This window comes from Dendrobates tinctorius, unplaced genomic scaffold (assembly GCF_039654945.1).
Source record: "Dendrobates tinctorius isolate UK_male_01 unplaced genomic scaffold, ASM3965494v1 ptg000301l, whole genome shotgun sequence".
NCBI lineage: Eukaryota > Metazoa > Chordata > Amphibia > Anura > Dendrobatidae > Dendrobates > Dendrobates tinctorius.
In genome coordinates, this window is record NW_027361968.1 from 185457 (window position 1) to 208360 (window position 22904).

A 22904-nucleotide genomic window follows, 5' to 3' on the forward strand; every position below is an offset into this window, starting at 1 on the left:
ATCGGGGACAGTGATGATAATGTGTGCAAACTGTAAAGCGCTGCAGAATATGTTAGCGCTACATAAAAATAAAGATTATTATTATTATTATGTAACAAGATAGAATTATAGAAGAGACGCTACAAAGAGATATAAAACGGTTCCTGGAATGACACTGACCAATGAACAGGAGCCCGAGAACAGCACTGACCAGGAAGAAGCAACAACGAAACGCGCGTCAGAGTCTTCCCTCCTGAGCACCCTCATCCATACAGGTATTGACAGCACTCTTTACAAATCCCGCTGTTGTAACTCTATGGTCCCTCTGCACCTTTAAGCATTTGCACTTTATTATAGTGGGTATTGATTGTGTTGGACGTTATTTTTTACCCTATCACATGCAATATATTAATTTTACACTCACTGTTTCATCTTATGCATGGGTTGATACTTAATACTTAATATTTATTCACACTTTCCAAGTGCTTTGCTAGCATAATTTTATAATTTTATGTCTATTTTTATATTTTTGTATTACAACTGTGTTGACAGTCATTTTTCCACTTGGTTGATATTATTATTTTATTCACAGTGTTTGTACAGTATATATATATATATATATATATACATTTTTGACATAATTTATGTACTTACCTGCTTTATTTGAATTTTAATTATATGGTTGCTCGGCGGTCACTCTGTTTCATGTTCTATGTCCCTTTCTATTATTTTTTCATGAAATTTATTTTTATTTTATTTACATCAATAAAATATTTATATTTTATTTTGGGTTGCGCACTTCCTTTCTTTTGGGCATATTATGTATCTTTGGAAGTTTCCCTCTTTACTCTCTTATATGGTCTTTATTTTGTTTTTTGAAGGATTTATACTAGTTTGCTTTATGTCTGTTCCCAACATGTCGGGGAAGGGTGTAAGGCTTCAACGTCTAATTCTGTGCTGGGTGAGACTCAGGAGGTTTATACTGTCTGTTTTGAATTAAAGGGGTTGTTCACTTACAGTTATGTCCAGAAATATTTGGACGGTGACACAAGGTTTGGAATCTTAGCAAGTAAAAAAGGGGTTAATCAGAAGTGAAGGTTTCCTTACAGTCCAGATCGATGCGCCGGATTTACTTACAGGATATACTGAAGAACGACTTCTTCTCAGAGCCACGGACCTGACGAGTTTCCTTCCTGTTGATCGGCAGAATGGCTGACATTTTTTGCTTACCTGTAAGAAAAGAAATGGAATGGCGGAAGGAAGTAGGTAAGAAAGAATGGAGTGACAAGAAATGGAGGAAATAAGTCAAAGAGGAAAGTAGGAGGGAAGAAAGTAAGAAATGATAGGAAAGAAGTGACAGAAGGAGAAATGAGGGAAAGAAGTGAGAGAGAAAGAAAGGAAGGAGTGAAAGAAGCAAGAAAAGGAGGAAGAAGAAACAGTGAGGATGTAATGAAGGAAGAAAGGAAGGTGGAAAAGAGAAAGAAAAGGAGAGACAGAGAGAGAAGGAAGAAAGAATGGATTAAATAAGAAGCAAAAGAAGGAATTGAGAATGGAAGAAGTTAGACAAGAAAGAAAAGAAGAAATTGAAGTAAAAAAGGAAGGGGCAGGAGAAAGTGAAGAAAGTCAGAAAGAAAGGAAGGGAGCAAGGAAAGAAGTAGAGAAACCAAGGATGGAAGAAAGGAAGGAATTGTGGGAAGAGGGGCGGAATGAAGGAAAAATATGAATATTTACTTTCTTTCATTGATGTACGGTGGAGAATTTACTTATTTGTGAGATTTTCACCTTTTCCGTTGTCGCAGTTGATGATTTCGGGCTCCTGGTGATGGTGATCGCTGCTGAAGAGATTCCTGTCTGATCTCCTGCCCATAGATTGTGTCCCTGAAATGACCCCACAGATAATGAAGATGGCGGCACTGAGCCCGATTACATCCGGTGTAGGATCAGGAAACATCAATTGTCACCATTTTTTTTACATTAAAGGGTGGGCCGTCTTTGGGGACATTTTACGTATCTTGGGCTGAAATGTTTCCATTCGGTTTTATTACACGTTTTACAGTCTCTTTGTTTCCTGCACATTCAGCCTTCATGAGGAATCAGCGGAGACGAGCTCAGAACACGACGGTGACGAGTTCTCAGAGGTCCCGAACCCTAACTCTAACCCTAACCCAAAGCTGCACCACAAGAGAAGGTGGCCGACCTCTGACTGAGAGCCGTCAGCGAGCCCATCCTGAGAGGAGACTTTGGAACTCTTGTATCTTTCTTTTTTAGCTCCTCTCAGCTGATTTCTGACCACAGTCTACATTAAAATTGAAAAAAAAGCAAAGAGCCTGCAAAAGCCAAACAATACATAATTTGTAATGAAAACAAATGTAAAAATAATTTGTATTCCAAAATAAATGCATTTAATTTAAAACAAAATGCTCTTAAAGGTGGGCAACCCCTTTAAGGATGTCGCACATTATTGTCTTTATTTCCATTAATAATACATAAAAAATGGCATGTAGAAATGTAAGTAGTGCCGTTCATTTGTTACAATAAATGTAGAAGGGTTTCTCCCAGTAACAAAGTTGATTTTAATCAATAGATCTTAAAAAATAATTTCCACAATTGATGTTAAAAACAATGTTCCTGTGCTGTGATAATCTTATAAATGTGCCCCTGCTGTGTACTGTGTAATGGCTGTGTCTGACCATGTAGAGCTGCTCCAGTTCATGGTCGGCACATACCCCAGCTCATGTCCAAGGGAAGAAGCATAAGAAAATATACTCATGACGTAGCAGCAGGGAGTCACAGCCACTCATTTCTCTGATTTGTTTTATCACAGGAGCGAGTGTCTCTGCCTTGTCACCAAACCTCTGAGCTCATCATAAACCAAGTCAATAACACATGAGCTCAGCCGCTTCTTAAGCTGCTAAGTCACTGGCTTGATTTATGATGAGTGCAGAGGACCAGAGATGAGCCAGAAATACTCACTCCTGTGATAAAAAATGCAGAAAAATATGCCCCCTCACACAAAGCAGCAGCTGTGCGCCCCTGCTGTGTCATCAGGATACTCACTTATGTTTCCTCCCCTGAACAGGAGCAGTGGTATGTGCTGAGCATGAACTGCAGCATCTCTACATGGAGAGACACGGTCAATACACAGTACAGCAGGAGACATTTATAAGATTATCTCAGCACAGGAACATTTTATTTACACACACTCAATTGTGGAAATTAATTTTATTCCAAGATCTATTGAATAAGATGTACTTTGCTCATTGGAAAACCCATTTATTCATCCCTGGTGATACAAATCACTTAACACATGAGAGTTTACACCTTATAATAAATACATTTGTTTAATAAAAGCTCTGACATTTAATGTGGATTTTTCAGTGATTACAATGTTCTCCATATCTAACCTTTCGTCTTCTTTTTCACACTCCCCTGATGATGGTCATTCACTAAGCGACTCAGATAATCAGCACGTAGTTCCACTTTGCTGAAGAGAAAGACTTTGTCCTTGTATTGGACCCCGTTTCCATGTTCTCGTAGGATTCTCTCCTTTTCCCTCTCGCTGTTGTCCTCCAGATTGTAAATAATGATGATCAGGTTCTTCCGCTCTGCACAGAAAACATCACAGGATAAAGTAAAGATTCAGAGACTAAGAACATCGATGGCAGACATAATGTAAGGAGAAGACCCAAGACAGGTGTACCTTTTCCGTGACGGTTCCTGTCACCTCTGTTGCATGGAAAGCTTAATGCCCTGGACCAACTTTTGCAGCCGGTGATAGAGGGCACAGCTAAGCTAAAAAGGCTGCAGCGCGTGGGAAACAGGTCAGACTTGGCAGGAACGGGCAGCGCACAGGTAGACATTGTGAGTGCTCTAACCTCAGAGCATAGCGTCGGAGCAGGTCCATGCTGCTACTGTTGACACCTTTGATGTCACTGACTCCTCTGACAGTGAGTCATAAGGCCCGTGGGAAGAACGTAGACACGCGCCCGTACCGGCAGGATAGCTGGGTGACCCATTTTGAACTGTGCCCTGATAAGTCCGCATATAGTTGCTGCGCAGTGATAAACACTGCCCAGGATAGAGACTTTGGCCTTTCTGTTCCCTCATCTTCCGGACCCAAGACCTTCCCTGGGACCATGAGGAATCATCGCCGTCGTCAGGATCCAGGACGCCATCATCTCCAGGACCACGCTGGACCCCATACGCACCACGGCCTTGGCGCCAACGTTTACACCCAGGACTCCAACTACTGAAGTCACTGGTTAGATAAGTTTAGCACTTCGGAACTTCTTGCCTAATTTGCCTAAACCTGTTTTTCCTAGTTATAATACCCTCCGCTGAAGTAAGCCCTTTCCCCCCACTTCTCCCTGCGTGGAGGATCCACTTTATTATTAAACCAACTTTAACCCTTGCTCTGCCTCTAGTCCGTTACTGCATCCCACGTTCCTGCTGTATCCTACAATAACACTGACTATTTGGTGACAATGGCGCCTGTCAGGGATGGATGGGTAGAAATATATTGGGCAGCAAGTGAACAGTCAGTTCTTGAACCTAATAATTGGAAGCAGAAACAATAGACAAGAGTGAGGATCTGAGGGGCTTTATCATAAGTGCAATTGTGATGTCTGGATAACTGGTCACCTCCAGGGCTTTGTGGAGTGTTCCTGTTATACAATGGGTCTTGCAGTGTGCTCCCTGTATACAGTAGGTCTTGTGGGCTTTCACATTATACGGAAGGTTTTGTAAGTGTTTCCAGTACCTGGTGGTCTTATGGGGGGTTCCGAGTATTTGGTGGGTCTTGTGGGGGGTTCCCAGTATTTGGTGGGACTTGTGGGGCGGTTCCCAGTATTTGGTGTGCCATGTGGGGTGTTCCCAGTATAGGATCGTTCTTGTGGGGGGTTCCCAGTATTTGGTGGGTTTTGTGGGGGTTTCCCAGTATTTGGTGGGTCTTGTTGGGGGTTTCCAGTATTTGGTGGGTCTTGTGGGGGTTCCCAGTATTTGGTGGGCCATGTGGGGTGTTCCTGGTAAAAGGTCAGTTTTGTGGAGTATTTCCATTACACAAAGGATCTTGTTGGGTGTTTCTGTTATGCATGAGTTAGTGGTTACCAAAAGTAGTTCGAGGAAGCTGAATTAGTGACAGGGACATGGGCGTGCAAAGCTCTCTGATTTGTGTAGTCTAGCCCATCAGGTTTGATCTCAAATTATATAAACTGTAGTTGAAATTGCTGAAAAGCTAAAGAAGTTGTCAGAATGTTAAGAAAATGGTGTGAGAACATGGAAAGTTATCAATTATATATAGTGGGGAAAATAAGTATTTGATACTCTGCCAATTTTGCAAGTTTTCCCACCTACAAAGAATTAAGAGGTGTGTAATTGTTATCGTTGGTACACTTCAACTTTGAGTGAATCTAAAAATAAAATCCAGAAAATCACATTGTAGGATTTTTAAATAATTAAATTGCATTTTATTGCCTGAAATAAGTATTTGATAACCGACCAACCAGCAAGAATTCTGTCTCTCACAGACCTGTTAGATTTTCTGTAAGAAGTCTCCTACTCCGCACACATTACCTGGATTAATTGCACCTGTCTGATTTCATCACTTATATAAAAGACACTTGTCCACACACTGAATCACACTCCAACCTCTCCACCATGGTCAAGACTAAAGCATACCTCCCAACTTTTGAAGAAGGGAAAGAGGGACAAAGGTTGTTGCACGGGCAGGCCACGCCCCCTGATCACACCATTTAACGACTAGTCACACTCATGTCCACGCCCCACCACACTGGTACTGAGGGCACAGTGGCTGGCATTATGGTCACAGTGGCTGGTACTGTGGGCACACTGACTGGTACTGAGGAAAGGAAAGAACAGAGAGAGAGAAAAAAGAAAACAGATAGAGAAAGAAAGGAGAGAGGAAGAAAGAAAGAGAACAGATAGAGAAAGAGAAAGGGGAAAGAAAGAAAGAATAGAGAGAGAGAAAGAAAGAAAGGGGGGGAGAAAGAAAGAACAGAGAGATAGAAAGAAAGGGGGAAGAAAGAACAGAGAGAGAGAAAAAAAGGAGAGAGAGAGAAAGAAAGAAACAGAGAGAGAAAAACGAGAGGACAGAAAAAATGAATAAAGAGAGAGAGAAAAAAGAAAGAGTGGAAAGAAAGAACAGAGAGGGAGAAAGAAAGAACAGAGAGGGTGAGAGAAAGAAAGAAAGGAAACAAAGAACAGAGAGAAAGAAAGAACAGAGAGATAGAGAAAGAAAGAACAGAGAGAGAAAGAAAGAACAGAGAGATAGAGAAAGAAAGAACAGAGAGAGAAAGAAAGAGCGGACAGAAAAAAAGAACAGAGCAAGAGAAAAAAGAATGAAGGGAAAGAAAGAACAGAGAGGGAGAGAGAAAGAAAGAGGGGAAAGAAAGGACAAAGAAAGAAAGAACAGAGAGAGTGAAAGAACAGAGAGAGAGAGAAAGAAAGAAAGAAAGAAAGAAGGGAAAGAAAGAGAACATAGAGAAAGAAAGAAAGAAAGAGGGGAAAGAAAGAGAACACAATGAGAGAAAGAAAGAACAGAGAAAGAAAGAAAGAGGAGCGAAAGAAAGAACAGAGAGCAAGAAAGAGGGGAAGAAAGAAAGAAAGTGGGGAAAGAAAGAACAGAGAGAGAGAGAAAAAAAGAGGGGAAAGAAAGAAGAGAGAAAGAAAGAAAAAGAACAGTGAGAGAAAGAAAGAGTGGACAGAAAAAAGAACAGAGAGAGAAAAAAGAAAGAGGGGAAAGAAAGAACAGAGAGGATGAGAGAAAGAAAGAGGGGAAAGAAATAAAGAACAGAGAGAGAAAGAAAAAAGAAAGAAAGAGGAGAAAGAAAGAAAGAACAGAGAAAGAAAGAAAGAGGGGGAAGAAAGAAAGAACAGAGAGAGAAAGAAAGAGGGGAAAGAAAGAAAGAACAGAGAGAGAAAGAAAGATGAGAAAGAAAGAACAGAGAGAAAGAGAAAGAAAGAACAGAGAGATAGAGAAAGACAGAACAGAGAGAGAAAGAAAGAACAGAGAGATAGAGAAAGAAAGAACAGAGAGAGAAAGAAAGAGCGGACAGAAAAAAAGAACAGAGCAAGAGAAAAAAGAATGAAGGGAAAGAAAGAACAGAGAGGGATAGAGAAAGAAAGAGGGGAAAGAAAGGACAATCTGAAATATAATCCTTCAAGGGTTCTCAAATAAACTCATATATTAAATCCCTAAAACGATACTTTATTGTTTAAAAACCACAAATGTGGTACACACCAGAAAAAATGTGACAGAAGTTGAAAATTAGTGTTCAAACATAGCCCACACTAAGGTAACCCCTACGAGTCCCTAATTCGTTACTAAGCTGTACCCTGCCTGGCTGCGGAGGTTGGCACCCTAAGGGGGGAACGTTGTGGCGCCCCCGCTCACGATGGCTATCCCTGGGGGCCCTAACAAACCCTACAGCCACTAGTGGTCCCTTCTACCCGATACAAGGGAACCCCTAATTCTAAACAGAGATCAAACCTACTCTATAGAGGACCCTGTGTCCCAAGAAAAGAGGTTAAAATAAATTTAGAACACACATGGCATTAGGTGGTCATATTAAAGTCCCACAAAAAAGCAGACAGCCATAAGGCAACCCAGTGGGATAACTCAGTTCAAATAATGCCTAAATCTTGTACAAAAGATTCATAACCAAGAGAGGCATCTTTTACATTGACTCAATAATAAGCCATAGCCCAAAAAGATGATTGAGAAATGACTATAAAGGCCATCAGCAGTCTCCCACTGTTAGAAATATATAGGAAACGCAGAGCTGCAACAGCGGTACTTATCTGCGTTTGTCGCCACCTGCCATCAAACAGTTAATGCCTCAACGCGTTTCGCCTTCCAGGGCTCATCAGGAGGCCTGATGCTGCGATAATTCGTGTCCCATAATGGTGCAAATAGCTTACCGATGTTCCATACTGCTCCACTCTTTAAGCCTGCCGCGCAGAGCCTAAGCTCCGCCCACTCCAATCCCATTGCATCTCTGAGCACCACCCATTTACTGCTGCCCCAATCGGCTAACAGATCTCTAATGCACCGTCATGATGACCAATCACGTGTCCTCACACACAGGGTTCCCCAGAGCTCTCCAGTCATCCTGGCTTAGATTGGTTACTGCACCTGGCGTGCATACAGCGTCACTGCTGACCCACCAGTCACATGTCCTTAGACAGAGAGTCTCACGGCAATCACCAATCACTGCACCCCAGACATATTGTCATCTCTGAGGTTTAACCCCATACACACAGTAAACGCTCCACTGACCAGGCATATATATCCACATCGCTATATTTGACCTAAAGAGCTCATGCCTGACGATCTCATTTAATATGTTACCTACATTACATTGATAGTTAGCGTTTTGCTCGGTATATAAAACCGCATCATAACCTTCAGCAATGTGAGCAGGCGTCTATAAATAGCTACCTCAATATATGTAATCAACATATGACATATAATCCCATGTTAGACAGTCTGCTTATGATATGGTAACTGTATTAAAGTCATACTTCGCACAGAGCTAGATATAAATCGCGTCATAACCTTTAATAATGTGAACAGACGTCGATATGCAACTACCACATCAAATTCAAGGTATCCGCTCTCCCAGAATAGTCACTGTGAGAAATATGTGTATAAATATCTTACTTCTTACTATCTTCAGACAGTATACGCATTCTAAAGATGATCCAAACCATAGATCACTTGAATATTATAAATATGCGACTGCCCCATCAGAGTAATGTAGTGAGGACCTTATTAATAGGCAACAGGGGTTCAAATTAAAAATGCTCCTAGATCCTATAGGGATATATATCTACGGCAGTAAAGAGGGACTTTCTATATATTCAATATTCCACGACAATACATAGAGATTCCACTATAGCAGGGAACCAACAGAACAAAACCCAGGAGGCTGGTATCCTCCAGAAAAGGAGCATATAATTCAATTGTGGCTCATAAGAAACAGGCATATGACAGTTGCTCATTCAGCCCTCTCGGTTCGAGTGACTCCATCCTGAATATCCATTCACACTCCCTCCTAAGAATCACTTTATCCACATTCCCTCCTCTTGGGTTCACATGGACTACCTCTACAACACAGAATTTTATGTCACCGGGGTCACCTTTATGACACATCCACATGTGCTTAGCAAGCGGGGTTTCTCTTTTGTGTCTGATGTCTCCAAGATGTTCTCCCACTCTTCTTCTGAATTCTCTCCTGGTCTTCCCTATGTAATTTTTTGGGCATGAACATGTAGCCATATAGATGACCCCTGCAGTTTTGCAATTTGAGAAGTCACGTTGAAAAAACACCCTACCAGTGCTCGCACTGCAGAAAGACTTCCCCGGTCTCATATATTTGCAAAAACTACAGTCCCCGCATTTAAAGAAACCACATGGTCTCCTGTCTAGCCAGGTACCACCAGCCAATGGTCTCCTTTATTGGCTGTGGACCAACATGTCCCTGATTGATTTACCCTTTCTGAAGGTAATATTGGGACGCTCGCCAATTATATTTTTCAAATCTGGATCCAACCTGAGAACATCCCAATGCTTAGATAGGACCTTTCTGACCTCCTGATGGTTAACATCAAATGTCCCAATCACTCTTATTAATTCTGTCGAGTCTTCAGTCTCACGTTTCTGCAGCAATTTAGCCCTGTCTGCTTTTCTTGCAAAGTCATACGCAGTGTCTAGAACATGTTGCGGATACCCCTTGTTCTTAAACCGACAAAACATATCCCCAGCCTGTTTTTGGAACAGGTCATTCCTGGAACAATTCCTCCTCAACCGTAGGAACTGTCCCTTCGGAATGCCTCTCTTAAGGGGGACTGGATGGTGGCTCTGCCAATGTAACAAACTATTTGTACTCGTAGGTTTCCGAAATATACTTGTAGAGATGCCTCCCATCCGATCTTTTTGGATTTTAATGTCCAGGAATGGTATTTCCGTTTTCTGAATTTCTGAGGTAAATCTCAAGTTAACACTATTTTGATTCAGCTCTCTCACAAATTCTTCAAATTGATCTTTATCCCCTGTCCATACCATAAAGACATCATCTATGAACCTGTACCACATAGAGATCAAGCAGTGCCACCACTTCTCCTCTCCTCCAAAAACAATGGTCTCCTCCCACCAGCCCAGGAACAAATTTGCATACGAAGGGGCACAGGGGCACCCCATCGCGGTGCCCCTGAGCTGGTGGTAGAATTTGCCATCAAAACAGAATGCATTGTGGGTCAATATATACTGCAAAAGAGAGGACAAAAAATTATTGTGCCCTCTACAGGCTATTGACCTCTGACTAAGAAAGTGTCCCACACCTTTAATGCCTACATCATGTGGTATATTACTGTAAAGTGCTTCTATGTCAATAGAAGCCAACCAAGCATTCCCTTCCAGATGCACGCCCTCCAATTTTAGCAGTAGATCTGAAGTATCCCTCAAGTATGACGGCATACAAACCACAAAGGGGCGTAGTATCTGGTCAATGTACAGGCCACTATTTTGTGTCAACGAGTCCACTCCTGATACAATCGGCCTCCCCTTCAAGGGATTCAGGCCCTTATGTATCTTTGGTAATGCATAAAACGTGGCCACCAATGGGAACTTAGGAAGAATAAAATCAAATTCTGTCTTTGAGACCATACCCTCTGCTAAGGCCCCATTGAGGATCAACTGCAGTTCCTCTCTATAAGAGGCCATAGGGTTCTCTTTTAACACCTCATATGTTGAATTGTCCTGCAAAATAGCATAACACATTTCACGATATTCAATGTGGTTCAGAATTACCATATTACCCCCTTTGTCGGAGGGTTTTACCACTATTTGATCATTTTTCTTTAAGGCCTCAAGTGCTGATCGCTCACTGGCCAACAGATTATCATTATTTTCCCACTCTGGTCCTGTTAATTTCTTAAGGTCCCTCTCCACCAAGCTGGCAAAGATATCGATATTTCCCATATCACCTAAAGGCGGCATCTTTTCACTTTTATTTCTTAAAGTAGTGAAGGGGCCCTTCCCAGCAGTGGGAACTCTATCATTTTCATTCAAAAGTCCAATGAGCGCCTCATATCCTTCAATATCTTCCTCATTGAGGCCCTGTTGTCTACAAGCCTCACGGCTATTGTGTCTAAAAAACTTTTTCCACTTGAGTTTTCTGCAAAACAAATTCAAATCTTTGACCCATTCAAAACAGTTGAACCTGTTCACTGGCACGAAGTTTAGGCCTCTAGAGAGGACACTCAGCTCATCCCTAGTGAGGACGTGCGAGGACAGGTTCAAAATCTGACCTTTTATTGGTTGAACCGAGTTCTTAATTGGTAACCCGTTCTCGCACCTTGTTCCAAAAAAGAGGTAGAGGAGACAGTTGGAGTATAAGGCTGAGCAGAACCAGAACCAGATATCGAATTGGGGCCTAAAAAGGGAGTTGACACTCGTGTACCTCCCCTGTGCGGCCCTCTTCCCTTTCTCATGGATCTGCCTCTCCCACCTTGCCATCTCTGTTTCGACAGCGTATCTCTATACTGATGTATACCCCCTGGTGCCCTCTCCGTCCTTTCTGTGTCGGAGGTATCAATATCAGATGACGAAGCCTCAGACTGTCTTTCTTTCTGGTAGTTGAACACCTGATTATCACTAAAGTCCCTCAAATCTCTATGGAACTGGAGATGCTTTCGCTCTTTTAATAGGGCCTGATATCTCTCAACAGAGGTTTGCAATACCCCCTCCCTTCTATTAAAATCGGGATCCCCTTTAAACTTCAGGACTCGTTCGATCAATTTATTCAAATCCCCAGTAGCCCTCTCAAGCACCTTTTTTTCTTCTGCCAACAAAATTTGCATAAATCTGAGGGATGACTCGATGGATTCCTTCATCCACACATTCATAAGCTCAGGTGAGGAAATTCTAGGGGAGGGGTTGATGTTTATCCTCAGGCCTCTTGGAATTATCCGATTTTTTATATAATTTTCAAGTGTCCTGAGTTCCCACCAGGATTTCAAAAATTCTTTATAACCTCCATATACTTCATTGAACAGATTCTTGAGAGCCAAAGGGCCAGTATTGCTCTCAGACGACCCTGCTATGCTAAATGCCTGATTAGCATCTTCTATCCACAAATCTGAATTAATAGGACCTGCAAGGAAACCAGCCATCCCAGATTCGAATATTAGCAATCTGAAATATAATCCTTCAAGGGTTCTCAAATAAACTCATATATTAAATCCCTAAAACGATACTTTATTGTTTAAAAACCACGAATGTGGTACACACCAGAAAAAATGTGACAGAAGTTGAAAATTAGTGTTCAAACATAGCCCACACTAAGGTAACCCCTACGAGTCCCTAATTCGTTACTAAGCTGTACCCTGCCTGGCTGCGGAGGTTGGCACCCTAAGGGGGGAACGTTGTGGCGCCCCCGCTCACGATGGCTATCCCTGGGGGCCCTAACAAACCCTACAGCCACTAGTGGTCCCTTCTACCCGATACAAGGGAACCCCTAATTCTAAACAGAGATCAAACCTACTCTATAGAGGACCCTGTGTCCCAAGAAAAGAGGTTAAAATAAATTTAGAACACACATGGCATTAGGTGGTCATATTAAAGTCCCACAAAAAAGCAGACAGCCATAAGGCAACCCAGTGGGATAACTCAGTTCAAATAATGCCTAAATCTTGTACAAAAGATTCATAACCAAGAGAGGCATCTTTTACATTGACTCAATAATAAGCCATAGCCCAAAAAGATGATTGAAAAATGACTATAAAGGCCATCAGCAGTCTCCCACTGTTAGAAATATATAGGAAACGCAGAGCTGCAACAGCGGTACTTATCTGCGTTTGTCGCCACCTGCCATCAAACAGTTAATGCCTCAACGCGTTTCACCTTCCAGGGCTCATCAGGAGGCCTGATGCTGCGATAATTCGTGTCCCATAATGGTGCAAATAGCTTACCGATGTTCCATACTGCTCCACTCTTTAAGCCTGCCGCGCAGAGCCTAAGCTCCGCCCACTCCAATCCCATTGCATCTCTGAGCACCACCCATTTACTGCTGCCCCAATCGGCTAACAGATCTCTAATGCACCGTCATGATGACCAATCACGTGTCCTCACACACAGGGTTCCCCAGAGCTCTCCAGTCATCCTGGCTTAGATTGGTTACTGCACCTGGCGTGCATACAGCGTCACTGCTGACCCACCAGTCACATGTCCTTAGACAGAGAGTCTCACGGCAATCACCAATCACTGCACCCCAGACATATTGTCATCTCTGAGGTTTAACCCCATACACACAGTAAACGCTCCACTGACCAGGCATATATATCCACATCGCTATATTTGACCTAAAGAGCTCATGCCTGACGATCTCATTTAATATGTTACCTACATTACATTGATAGTTAGCGTTTTGCTCGGTATATAAAACCGCATCATAACCTTCAGCAATGTGAGCAGGCGTCTATAAATAGCTACCTCAATATATGTAATCAACATATGACATATAATCCCATGTTAGACAGTCTGCTTATGATATGGTAACTGTATTAAACTCATACTTCGCACAGAGCTAGATATAAATCGCGTCATAACCTTTAATAATGTGAACAGGCGTCGATATGCAACTACCAAGGTAGTACTATCAAGGTATCCGCTCTCCCAGAATAGTCACTGTGAGAAATATGTGTATAAATATCTTACTTCTTACTATCTTCAGACAGTATACGCATTCTAAAGATGATCCAAACCATAGATCACTTGAATATTATAAATATGCGACTGCCCCATCAGAGTAATGTAGTGAGGACCTTATTAATAGGCAACAGGGGTTCAAATTAAAAATGCTCATAAATCCTATAGGGATATATATCTACGGCAGTAAAGAGGGACTTTCTATATATTCAATATTCCACGACAATACATAGAGATTCCACTATAACAGGGAACCAACAGAACAAAACCCAGGAGGCTGGTATCCTCCAGAAAAGGAGCATATAATTCAATTGTGGCTCATAAGAAACAGGCATATGACAGTTGCTCATTCAGCCCTCTCGGTTCGAGTGACTCCATCCTGAATATCCATTCACACTCTCTCCTAAGAATCACTTTATCCACATTCCCTCCTCTTGGGTTCACATGGACTACCTCTACAACACAGAATTTTATGTCACCGGGGTCACCTTTATGACACATCCACATGTGCTTAGCAAGCGGGGTTTCTCTTTTGTGTCTGATGTCTCCAAGATGTTCTCCCACTCTTCTTCTGAATTCTCTCCTGGTCTTCCCTATGTAATTTTTTGGGCATGAACATGTAGCCATATAGATGACCCCTGCAGTTTTGCAATTTGAGAAGTCACGTTGAAAAAACACCCTACCAGTGCTCGCACTGCAGAAAGACTTCCCCGGTCTCATATATTTGCAAAAACTACAGTCCCCGCATTTAAAGAAACCACATGGTCTCCTGTCTAGCCTGGAAGGTGAAACGCGTTGAGGCATTAACTGTTTGATGGCAGGTGGCGACAAACGCAGATAAGTACCGCTGTTGCAGCTCTGCGTTTCCTATATATTTCTAACAGTGGGAGACTGCTGATGGCCTTTATAGTCATTTTTCAATCATCTTTTTGGGCTATGGCTTATTATTGAGTCAATGTAAAAGATGCCTCTCTTGGTTATGAATCTTTTGTACAAGATTTAGGCATTATTTGAACTGAGTTATCCCACTGGGTTGCCTTATGGCTGTCTGCTTTTTTGTGGGACTTTAATATGACCACCTAATGCCATGTGTGTTCTAAATTTATTTTAACCTCTTTTCTTGGGACACAGGGTCCTCTATAGGGTAGGTTTGATCTCTGTTTAGAATTAGGGGTTCCCTTGTATCGGGTAGAAGGGACCACTAGTGGCTGTAGGGTTTGTTAGGGCCCCCAGGGATAGCCATCGTGAGCGGGGGCGCCACAACGTTCCCCCCTTAGGGTGCCAACCTCCGCAGCCAGGCAGGGTACAGCTTAGTAACGAATTAGGGACTCGTAGGGGTTACCTTAGTGTGGGCTATGTTTGAACACTAATTTTCAACTTCTGTCACATTTTTTCTGGTGTGTACCACATTTGTGGTTTTTAAACAATAAAGTATCGTTTTAGGGGAAAGAAAGGACAAAGAAAGAAAGAACAGAGAGAGTGAAAGAACAGAGAGAGAGAAAGAAAGAAAGAAAGAAGGGAAAGAAAGAGAACATAGAGAAAGAAAGAAAGAAAGAAAGAGGGGAAAGAAAGAGAACACAATGAGAGAAAGAAAGAACAGAGAAAGAAAGAAAGAGGAGCGAAAGAAAGAACAGAGAGCAAGAAAGAGGGGAAGAAAGAAAGAAAGTGGGGAAAGAAAGAACAGAGAGAGAAAAAAAGGGGAAAGAAAGAAGAGAGAAAGAAAGAAAAAGAACAGTGAGAGAAAGAAAGAGTGGACAGAAAAAAAGAACAGAGAGAGAAAAAAGAAAGAGGGGAAAGAAAGAACAGAGAGGATGAGAGAAAGAAAGAGGGGAAACAAATAAAGAACAGAGAGAGAAAGAAAAAAGAAAGAAAGAGGAGAAAGAAAGAAAGAACAGAGAAAGAAAGAAAGGGGGAAGAAAGAAAGAACAGAGAGAGAAAGAAAGAGGGGAAAGAAAGAACAGAGAGAGAAAGAAAGATGAGAAAGAAAGAACAGAGTGAAAGAGAAAGAAAGAACAGAGAGAGTGAAGCAACAGAGAGACAGAAAGAGCAGAGGGAGGAAGAAAGAACAGAGAGAAGGAAAGAAAGGGGAAAGATAGAGAACAGAGAGAGAAAGAAAGATTAGAGAGAGAAAGGAAGAGGGGAAAGAAAGAACAGAGAGAAAGAAAGAAGAGAGGGGAAAGAAAGAACATAGAGATAAAGAGAAAATGAAAGATTAGAGAGAGAAAGAAAGAAAGAACAGAGAGAGAGAGAAAGAAACAAAGAGAGAAAGAAATATTCTATAAAGATACTATAGCAGCCCGGCTTCCATTGTAATACCCACCTGAGCCTCCTGATGCAGGACATATCATGAGCCGCTCACATGGCCGGCATCCCCGATTTCAAGGTGATCCCGCTGTCCGTGCTGTCGGAGGAGGACACGGTGATGAATCTGAAGCATTCCCAGAAGTGTCTCCATGGTTCTGTCACAATCTCCTCCCGAAATTACCTCATTTCCGGTCAGCTTCTAGCACGTCGCTTCCGGTGGAACGTCACGTGCAAATTTTAAAGTGCTCCTCGGGGCTCCGCCACGTACTCCTGAGTCTGCAGGAAAAGTAAGCTCCCGACTGAGACAGTGGGGCAGAATCTCTCTCATAATCGGTTACACATATCCGCTCCGTACACCTTGTACACACACACGGCTCCACTCTGCACATCCCATATACACATGGCTCCGCTCTGTACACCTCGTACTCACACACGGCTCTGCTCCGCACACCCTATACATGCGCGGCTTCGCTCCGTACTCCCCGTACACACACATCACCGCTCTGTACACCTTGTACACACACTGCTCCACTCCATACACCTCGTACACATGCTGCTTCGCTCCATACACCTCGTACACATGCGGCTCTGCTCCGTACACCTCATACACACACACGGCTCCGCTCCGTACACCTCTTCACTCCGTACACCTCATACACATGTGGCTCCGCTTCGTACACCTTGTACACACACACAGCTCCGCTATGTACACATTTATGCTCCATACACCTCATACACACGTGGGTCTGGTCTGTACACCTCATACACACACATCTCCGCTCCATACACCTCGTACACACACACACGACTCCGCTCCATACACCTCATACACATGTGGCTCCGCTCCGTACACCTCGTACACACGAGGCTCTGCTCTGTACACCTCATACACACGGCTCCGAACCGTACCTCGTGCACACACATCTCCGCTCCGAACACCTCGTACTCACACATGGCTCCGCTCCGTACACCTCTCCGCTCCGTACACCTCATATACATGTGGCTCCGCTTCGTACACCTTGTACCACACACACGGCTCCGCTATGTACACATCTATGCTCCATACACCTCATACACACATGGGTCTGGTCTGTACACTTCATACACACACATCTCCGCTCCATACACCTCATACACATGTGGCTCCGCTCCATACACCTTGTACACATACATCCTCGCTCCGTACACCCCGTACACACGTGGCTCTGCTCCATACACCTCATACACACACGGCTCTGCTCCGTACACCTCGTACACACAGATCTCCGCACCTTGTACACGAGCCGCTCCGCTGCATCCACCATGTAAACCCCTCCTGACCCCACACATAAACTTCCCCCATCTAGCACCATGACAATCATCACAGCAGAGTCCTACATACACCGAGGCTTCTGATCATGTGACCCTTGACTTCTCCCCTCCAGTGACCTCATCACAGGTCCTGTGTGCACAGAAGAGAACAGCCTAGCGACATCATCACAGGCTGTGAGGGGCTGCGGTGGGTCTCTGGGAAGGCGAGGATGGGTCGGTGCATGAGGGGGCATGTTCCTTTTCAGTGCAGTGTGAGAAAAATAAGCCCCCGTCTGGGACAGCGGGACAGGCAGTCAAAAACGGGACTGTCCCGTTAGATCCGGGACAGTTGGGAGTCATGACTAAAGAGCTGCCTAAGGACACCAGGGACAAAATTGTAGACCTGCACGAGGCTGGGATGGGCTACAGGACAATAGGCAAGCAGTTCGGTGAGAAGGCAATGACTGTTGGCACAATTGTTAGATAATAAAAGAAACCCAAGATGACTGTCAATATTCCTTGGTTTGGGGCTCAATGCAATATCTCACCTCGTGGGGTGAGGATGATTCTGAGAACGGTCAGGAATTAGTCAAGAACTACACAGGAGGACCTGGTCAATTAGTAACACACTATGCTATCATGGATTAAAATCCTGCAGGACACGCAAGGTCCCTCTACTCACACCAGCACAGGTCCAGGTCCACGTGACGTTCACCATTGATCATCTGGATGATTCAGAAGAGGCATGGGAGAAGGTCATTTGGTCAGATGAGACAAAAAAGAACTTTTTGGTATCAACTGCATTCGCAGTGTTTGAAGGAAGAAGAAGCATGAATACAACCCCAAGAACACTGTCCCAACTGTGAAGCATGGCGGGGAAAAGATCGTGCTTTGGGACTGCTTTTCTGCAAAGGGGACAGGATGACTGCACTGTAATGAAAGAAAGATGTATGGGTTCATGTATCACGAGATTTTGACCGGCAACCTCTTTCCCTCAATAAGAGCATTGAAGATGGGTATGGCTGGGTCTTCCAGCATGAGAATGACCTGAAACACACAGCCAGGGCAACTAAGGAGAGGCTCCATAGGAAGCATTTCAAGGTCCTGGAGTGGCCTAGCTAGTCTCCAGACCTGAACCTAATGGAAAATCTTTGGAGGGACAGCCAAAATCCCTGCTGCAGTGTGTGCAAACATGGTCAAGAACTACAGGAAACGTCTGACCTCTGTAATTGCAAACAAAGGTTTCTGGACCAAATGTTAAGTTCTGTTTTTCTATTGTATCAACTACTTATTTGAATAAAATAAGTAACAATCCTACAAAGTGATTTGGATTTTATTTTTAGATTTTGTCTGTGACAGGAGAAGTGTACCTACGTTATAAATTACACACCTCTCCATTATAAAAATAAAGATTACTAGTTTATTATTATTATTTGTAAGTGGGAAAACTGGCAAAATCAACAGTGTATCAAATACTTATTTTCCCCACTGTATATACATTGTATCTATATACCTGTTAAATCCCTCTCTTGTTCAGTGTCGCTGCTTCTTCGATTCTGCAGAGAAGTCGTCATATAAAGCATTCATGCGGACATTGAGGCCATTGATTGGCTGCAATTCTCACATGAATAAATTACATGATGTCATGACTGTAAATGGTAGGAACCACTGGAGCACTGGCACTGGCCTGGTCAGGGATTAAATGGACAAATGGGACTGATGACATAGACCCTTTCACCTGCAGATAGTGCAGAGCCCATCCTCACTTGCAGAAGATGTGGAGCCCATTTTCACCTGCAGAAGGTGTGGAGCCCATCCTCACCTGCAGAAGGTGTGGAGCCCATCCTCACCTGCAGAAGATGTGGAACCTATCTTCACCTGCAGAAGGTGTGGGGCCCATCCTCACCTGCAGAAGGTGTGGGGCCCATCCTCACCTGCAGAAGGTGTGGAGCCCTTCCTCACCTGCAGAAGGTGTGGAACCCATCCTCAACTGCAGAAGGTATGGAACCCATCCTCATCTGCAGAAAGTGGGGAGCCCATTTTCACCTGCAGAAGGTGTGGAGCCCATCCTCATTTGCTGAAGGTGTGGAGCCCATCCTCACCTGCAGAAAGTGTGGAGCCCATTCACACCTGCAGAAGGTGTGGGGCCCATCCTAATCTGCAGGATGTGTGGAGCCCATTCTTATGTGTAAAAGGTGTGGAGCCCATCTTCACCTGCAGAAGGTGTGGGGCCCATCCTCATCTGTAGAAGGTGTGGAGCCCATCCTCACCTGCAGAAGGTGTGGGGCTCATCTTCATCTGCAGAAGGTGTGGAGCCCATCCTCACCTGCAGTAAGTGTGGAGCCCATCCTCACCTTCAGAAAGTGTGGAGCCCATTCTCACCTGCAGAAGGTGTGGAGCCCATCCTCATCTGCAGAAGGTGTGGAGCCCATCTTCATTTGCAAAAAGTGTGGAGCCCATTCTCACCTGCAGAAAGTGTCGAGACCAAGCCCATCCTGCCCCACACTCTGTTTCCTTTTACCTGTGTCTCTTGATCTACTTGTGAGCTCCTTAAACCTGGTCAGTGGAATATTTAATCATGGATGCTTTTCTGGATATTCTGTACAACCTTCATTAATTTATGATTTTTGTTCTGTGGATTAGTCTGCTGATCTCTTACCAATCAAGAACCCAATTCTCTGTGTTATGGCTGGAAATGTCTCACGATTATATCCGTTGTTCATGCAGATGTAGAAGGTGCAGGAAGACATCGTTTTTAATATCTTCTTTGTGTCATTATTAGACGTGTCAATGAATTCGATCTTCTTTATTATTTTTGAGAAGTAATGAGTACTCAGTGCTGCACGCAACCATCCAAAACTATTCTCTGCCAAGACGTCAGTGAAGATCCCAACCTTGTGTGCTTTATGTGATCCCTGTGCAACAGAAAAAATGGAGGCAAGGAAAGAAAGAAGGAAGGACGGAAAGATATCTGAAAGGATTTATCATTCTTACCGTCCATTTTGTTCCAGTTTCTGTCAATCAGAGGAGAATATCTCGATAAATGACATAGATCATTATATGACATAATGTACAATATATAATATATAAAGCTGTATATAGCGTGCAGGATCAATGAGTCTATAATCCGGGCAGAGACTGTCAGCAGCAGGCGCCATTATAGCCGGAGGCCATTCCACAGATATGTTAGAGTCATATATGAATGTAGACTTATTTGCACCATAATTATGGGGTTTCCACTCCTATTTCCCCTGTCATCAGTCTATCTCTTCCTACAATCACTTTTCTAATATACTTCTATTCCCTGCACTGTTTCTATGAGCGTCTCTGTGTGGTCACATAACACTTTCTTGTCACGTAGGACATTCGATCTGGACACGAGAGTTGGACAAGAGCAGGTGACAAGTAGTCAGCCTTTCAGGATGGACGGGGGTCTGATTGTGGATGCTCAGGTCACTGACTTCACTGTCATCCTCTGCCTGGATCTGGTCAAAGCCTTGGCACGCCAGCTCTACAGTATGTGCGCTCAGACCCCTGTCCATCATTGATGGACAGCCCACGTGTCACCTCCCCTTGTCGTATTGTCCAACTTCCATGTCTAGATCAAATGTGCCAGAGCAGGAAGCGGAGGAAACAGGATACATGACAAGAAAGCGTTACGTGACCCCACAGAGAAACTCATAGAAACAGAGCAGGTAGTCGACGTGTATTAGAAAAGTGATTGCTAAGAAGACATAGGACTTATGAAAGGGGAAATAGTAGTGGAAATCCCCGTAAGTATGGTCAATTATAGTGCTCTTACAATGCCCCAGACCACCAGAGATGTTATCGTTATCTCCGTCACTTCCTGAGACCACCAGGGAATTTATTATAAAACTACTAATTACTCTGCCACCAGGGATAGTAACATCCTACACCTGGGAATTTGATGTAAACTTCTTCATTACTCTAAGCGACCAGGGTCCTCGTTCTCAGCCTCCTCACCTCCATAGCCCATAGGGAGTCTAGTAATTGCCCCGCTGATGCCTCACGCTGTCATATACTTCACCATTATACTGTTACTACAATCCACCACTAGTGATGGCATCACTCTACTAGATTACGACAGATGTGTCCATGGTAATTCAATAAGCGCCTATCACTGACCTAAGCTGCCAGGACGGCCTCCATTAAACCCTTCTTCTCCACTGATCACCAGGGATTTGGCCAGATAACTGCTCTATGATTAACTACACGGTGGCAGGAGGTCATGTTCCTGGGAGAACTTGATGGGACAAGATGAGGACTTGCAGAGTTTTCTTGACAGAGGTTATATGAAGACATCATGAAAATGACTAAACCTCACCCATGGTGTCTTTGATCTGTTGAAACTTCTTTAGAGTCTCTTGCTCCATCTTGATCTGATAGATCGATCTATTCAGGAGAAAGAACATTGGGTTTTATGGAAATGAGATCCTGAGAGCCGTCACTGTGTATCCATTTATCAGTAATCGCAGCATGGCCTGCAGATCGGTGCAGAGATCAGGCTCACTTTACTGCCTTCTGTTCTCATTAGTCCACCTACAGTATTATCAGGAAAAGGGCTGAGTCAGACGGCCGTGTAAGGCAGTGTGCCCACGTTGCGGTTTTGTAAGCGTTTCCGCAGCGTTTGTGGCGGCTCAGACGCTGCAGAAATGCTTACAAGATGCTTCTAATTCATTTGCATGCGTTTTTGGCTTTTTGTGCCAATGCATGCGTCTTTAACCGCTCAGGAATCGCTTAGCGGCTAAAAACGCAGCATGCTCAATAATTTCCGCATAGCTGAGCGTTTTTAGCCTTCCCCAATGTTCCCAGAAAACGCGCGGCTTTTTTGCAAAAAACGCGCAAGAAACGAGCGGAAAAAAGACGCGCGTTTTCAGGGAAGGGGATCAGTTTCCTGAGCGTTTAAAAATGCTAGCGTGGGCACATAGCCTGACTCGTGCGATAATCGCATTGCACTGCACGGACTGGCCGGATCCTCTCCTGACCTGAGCACATCATGGATTACTATGTCAAGCTCAGGTCAGGAGGGCCGACAGCCATTTCTAGTTTTACAATGTGATTCTCCCACAGTGTGTCTCTACCCAAAGGAGGAGGTGCGAGAGTCATACACCTGGGCCCTGGTATATGAGGGGCCCCAAAGGTCCCTCTACAACATAAGAATACACCAGGAATATGACCGACACATGGCCGGGGGCAGCTGGTTATGGGTTTTGCACTAGGGTCCAGGAGCTTTGTAATGCCCCAACCTTGTTGTGTACCTTTAAGATGGAGCAGAGCTAGCAGCTGCCTCATTATGATTGCACAGTGTTCACATTTCCATTGCAGGTGATATGCCATAGAACCCAGGACATAGAAGGGGTTAAATATGCATCAAGTGATGGACTTACTATGTTCCGCTACCAGGAGGTCACTAAGGAGTTAACAATTCAACCCTGCTTTCCATATATGGCAATAGGTCACATGGTTAGACCACATGACCAGGGCCTGAGCTTAGATGAAGAGAAGGAGACATCTTGTGTGTGACTGTGCACATATAGTGTCTCGGTCTCTGCAGGTACATGAGAGACCACAGCCTGAGCTGCAG

General features: G+C 43.7%; 1 protein-coding gene across 4 annotated transcripts in view; it reads right to left on the reverse strand.

The window, feature by feature from the left end:
* The window catches only part of LOC141073433 (uncharacterized), a 50629-nt gene that overhangs the window by 17544 nt on the left and 10181 nt on the right, over nt 1–22904 (reverse strand). The window contains exons 3-8 of one of the 4 annotated variants that reach the window (XM_073560631.1): nt 21645–21712; nt 20294–20313; nt 19959–20214; nt 3384–3584; nt 1762–1857; nt 1117–1209 (exon numbers count right to left, since the gene is read on the reverse strand). In XM_073560631.1, the coding sequence (XP_073416732.1) occupies nt 1117–1209; nt 1762–1857; nt 3384–3584; nt 19959–20214; nt 20294–20313; nt 21645–21693 (715 nt within the window). In that variant the 5' untranslated portion in view covers nt 21694–21712. The other 3 variants (XM_073560634.1, XM_073560633.1, XM_073560632.1) reach the window with 3 other exon arrangements.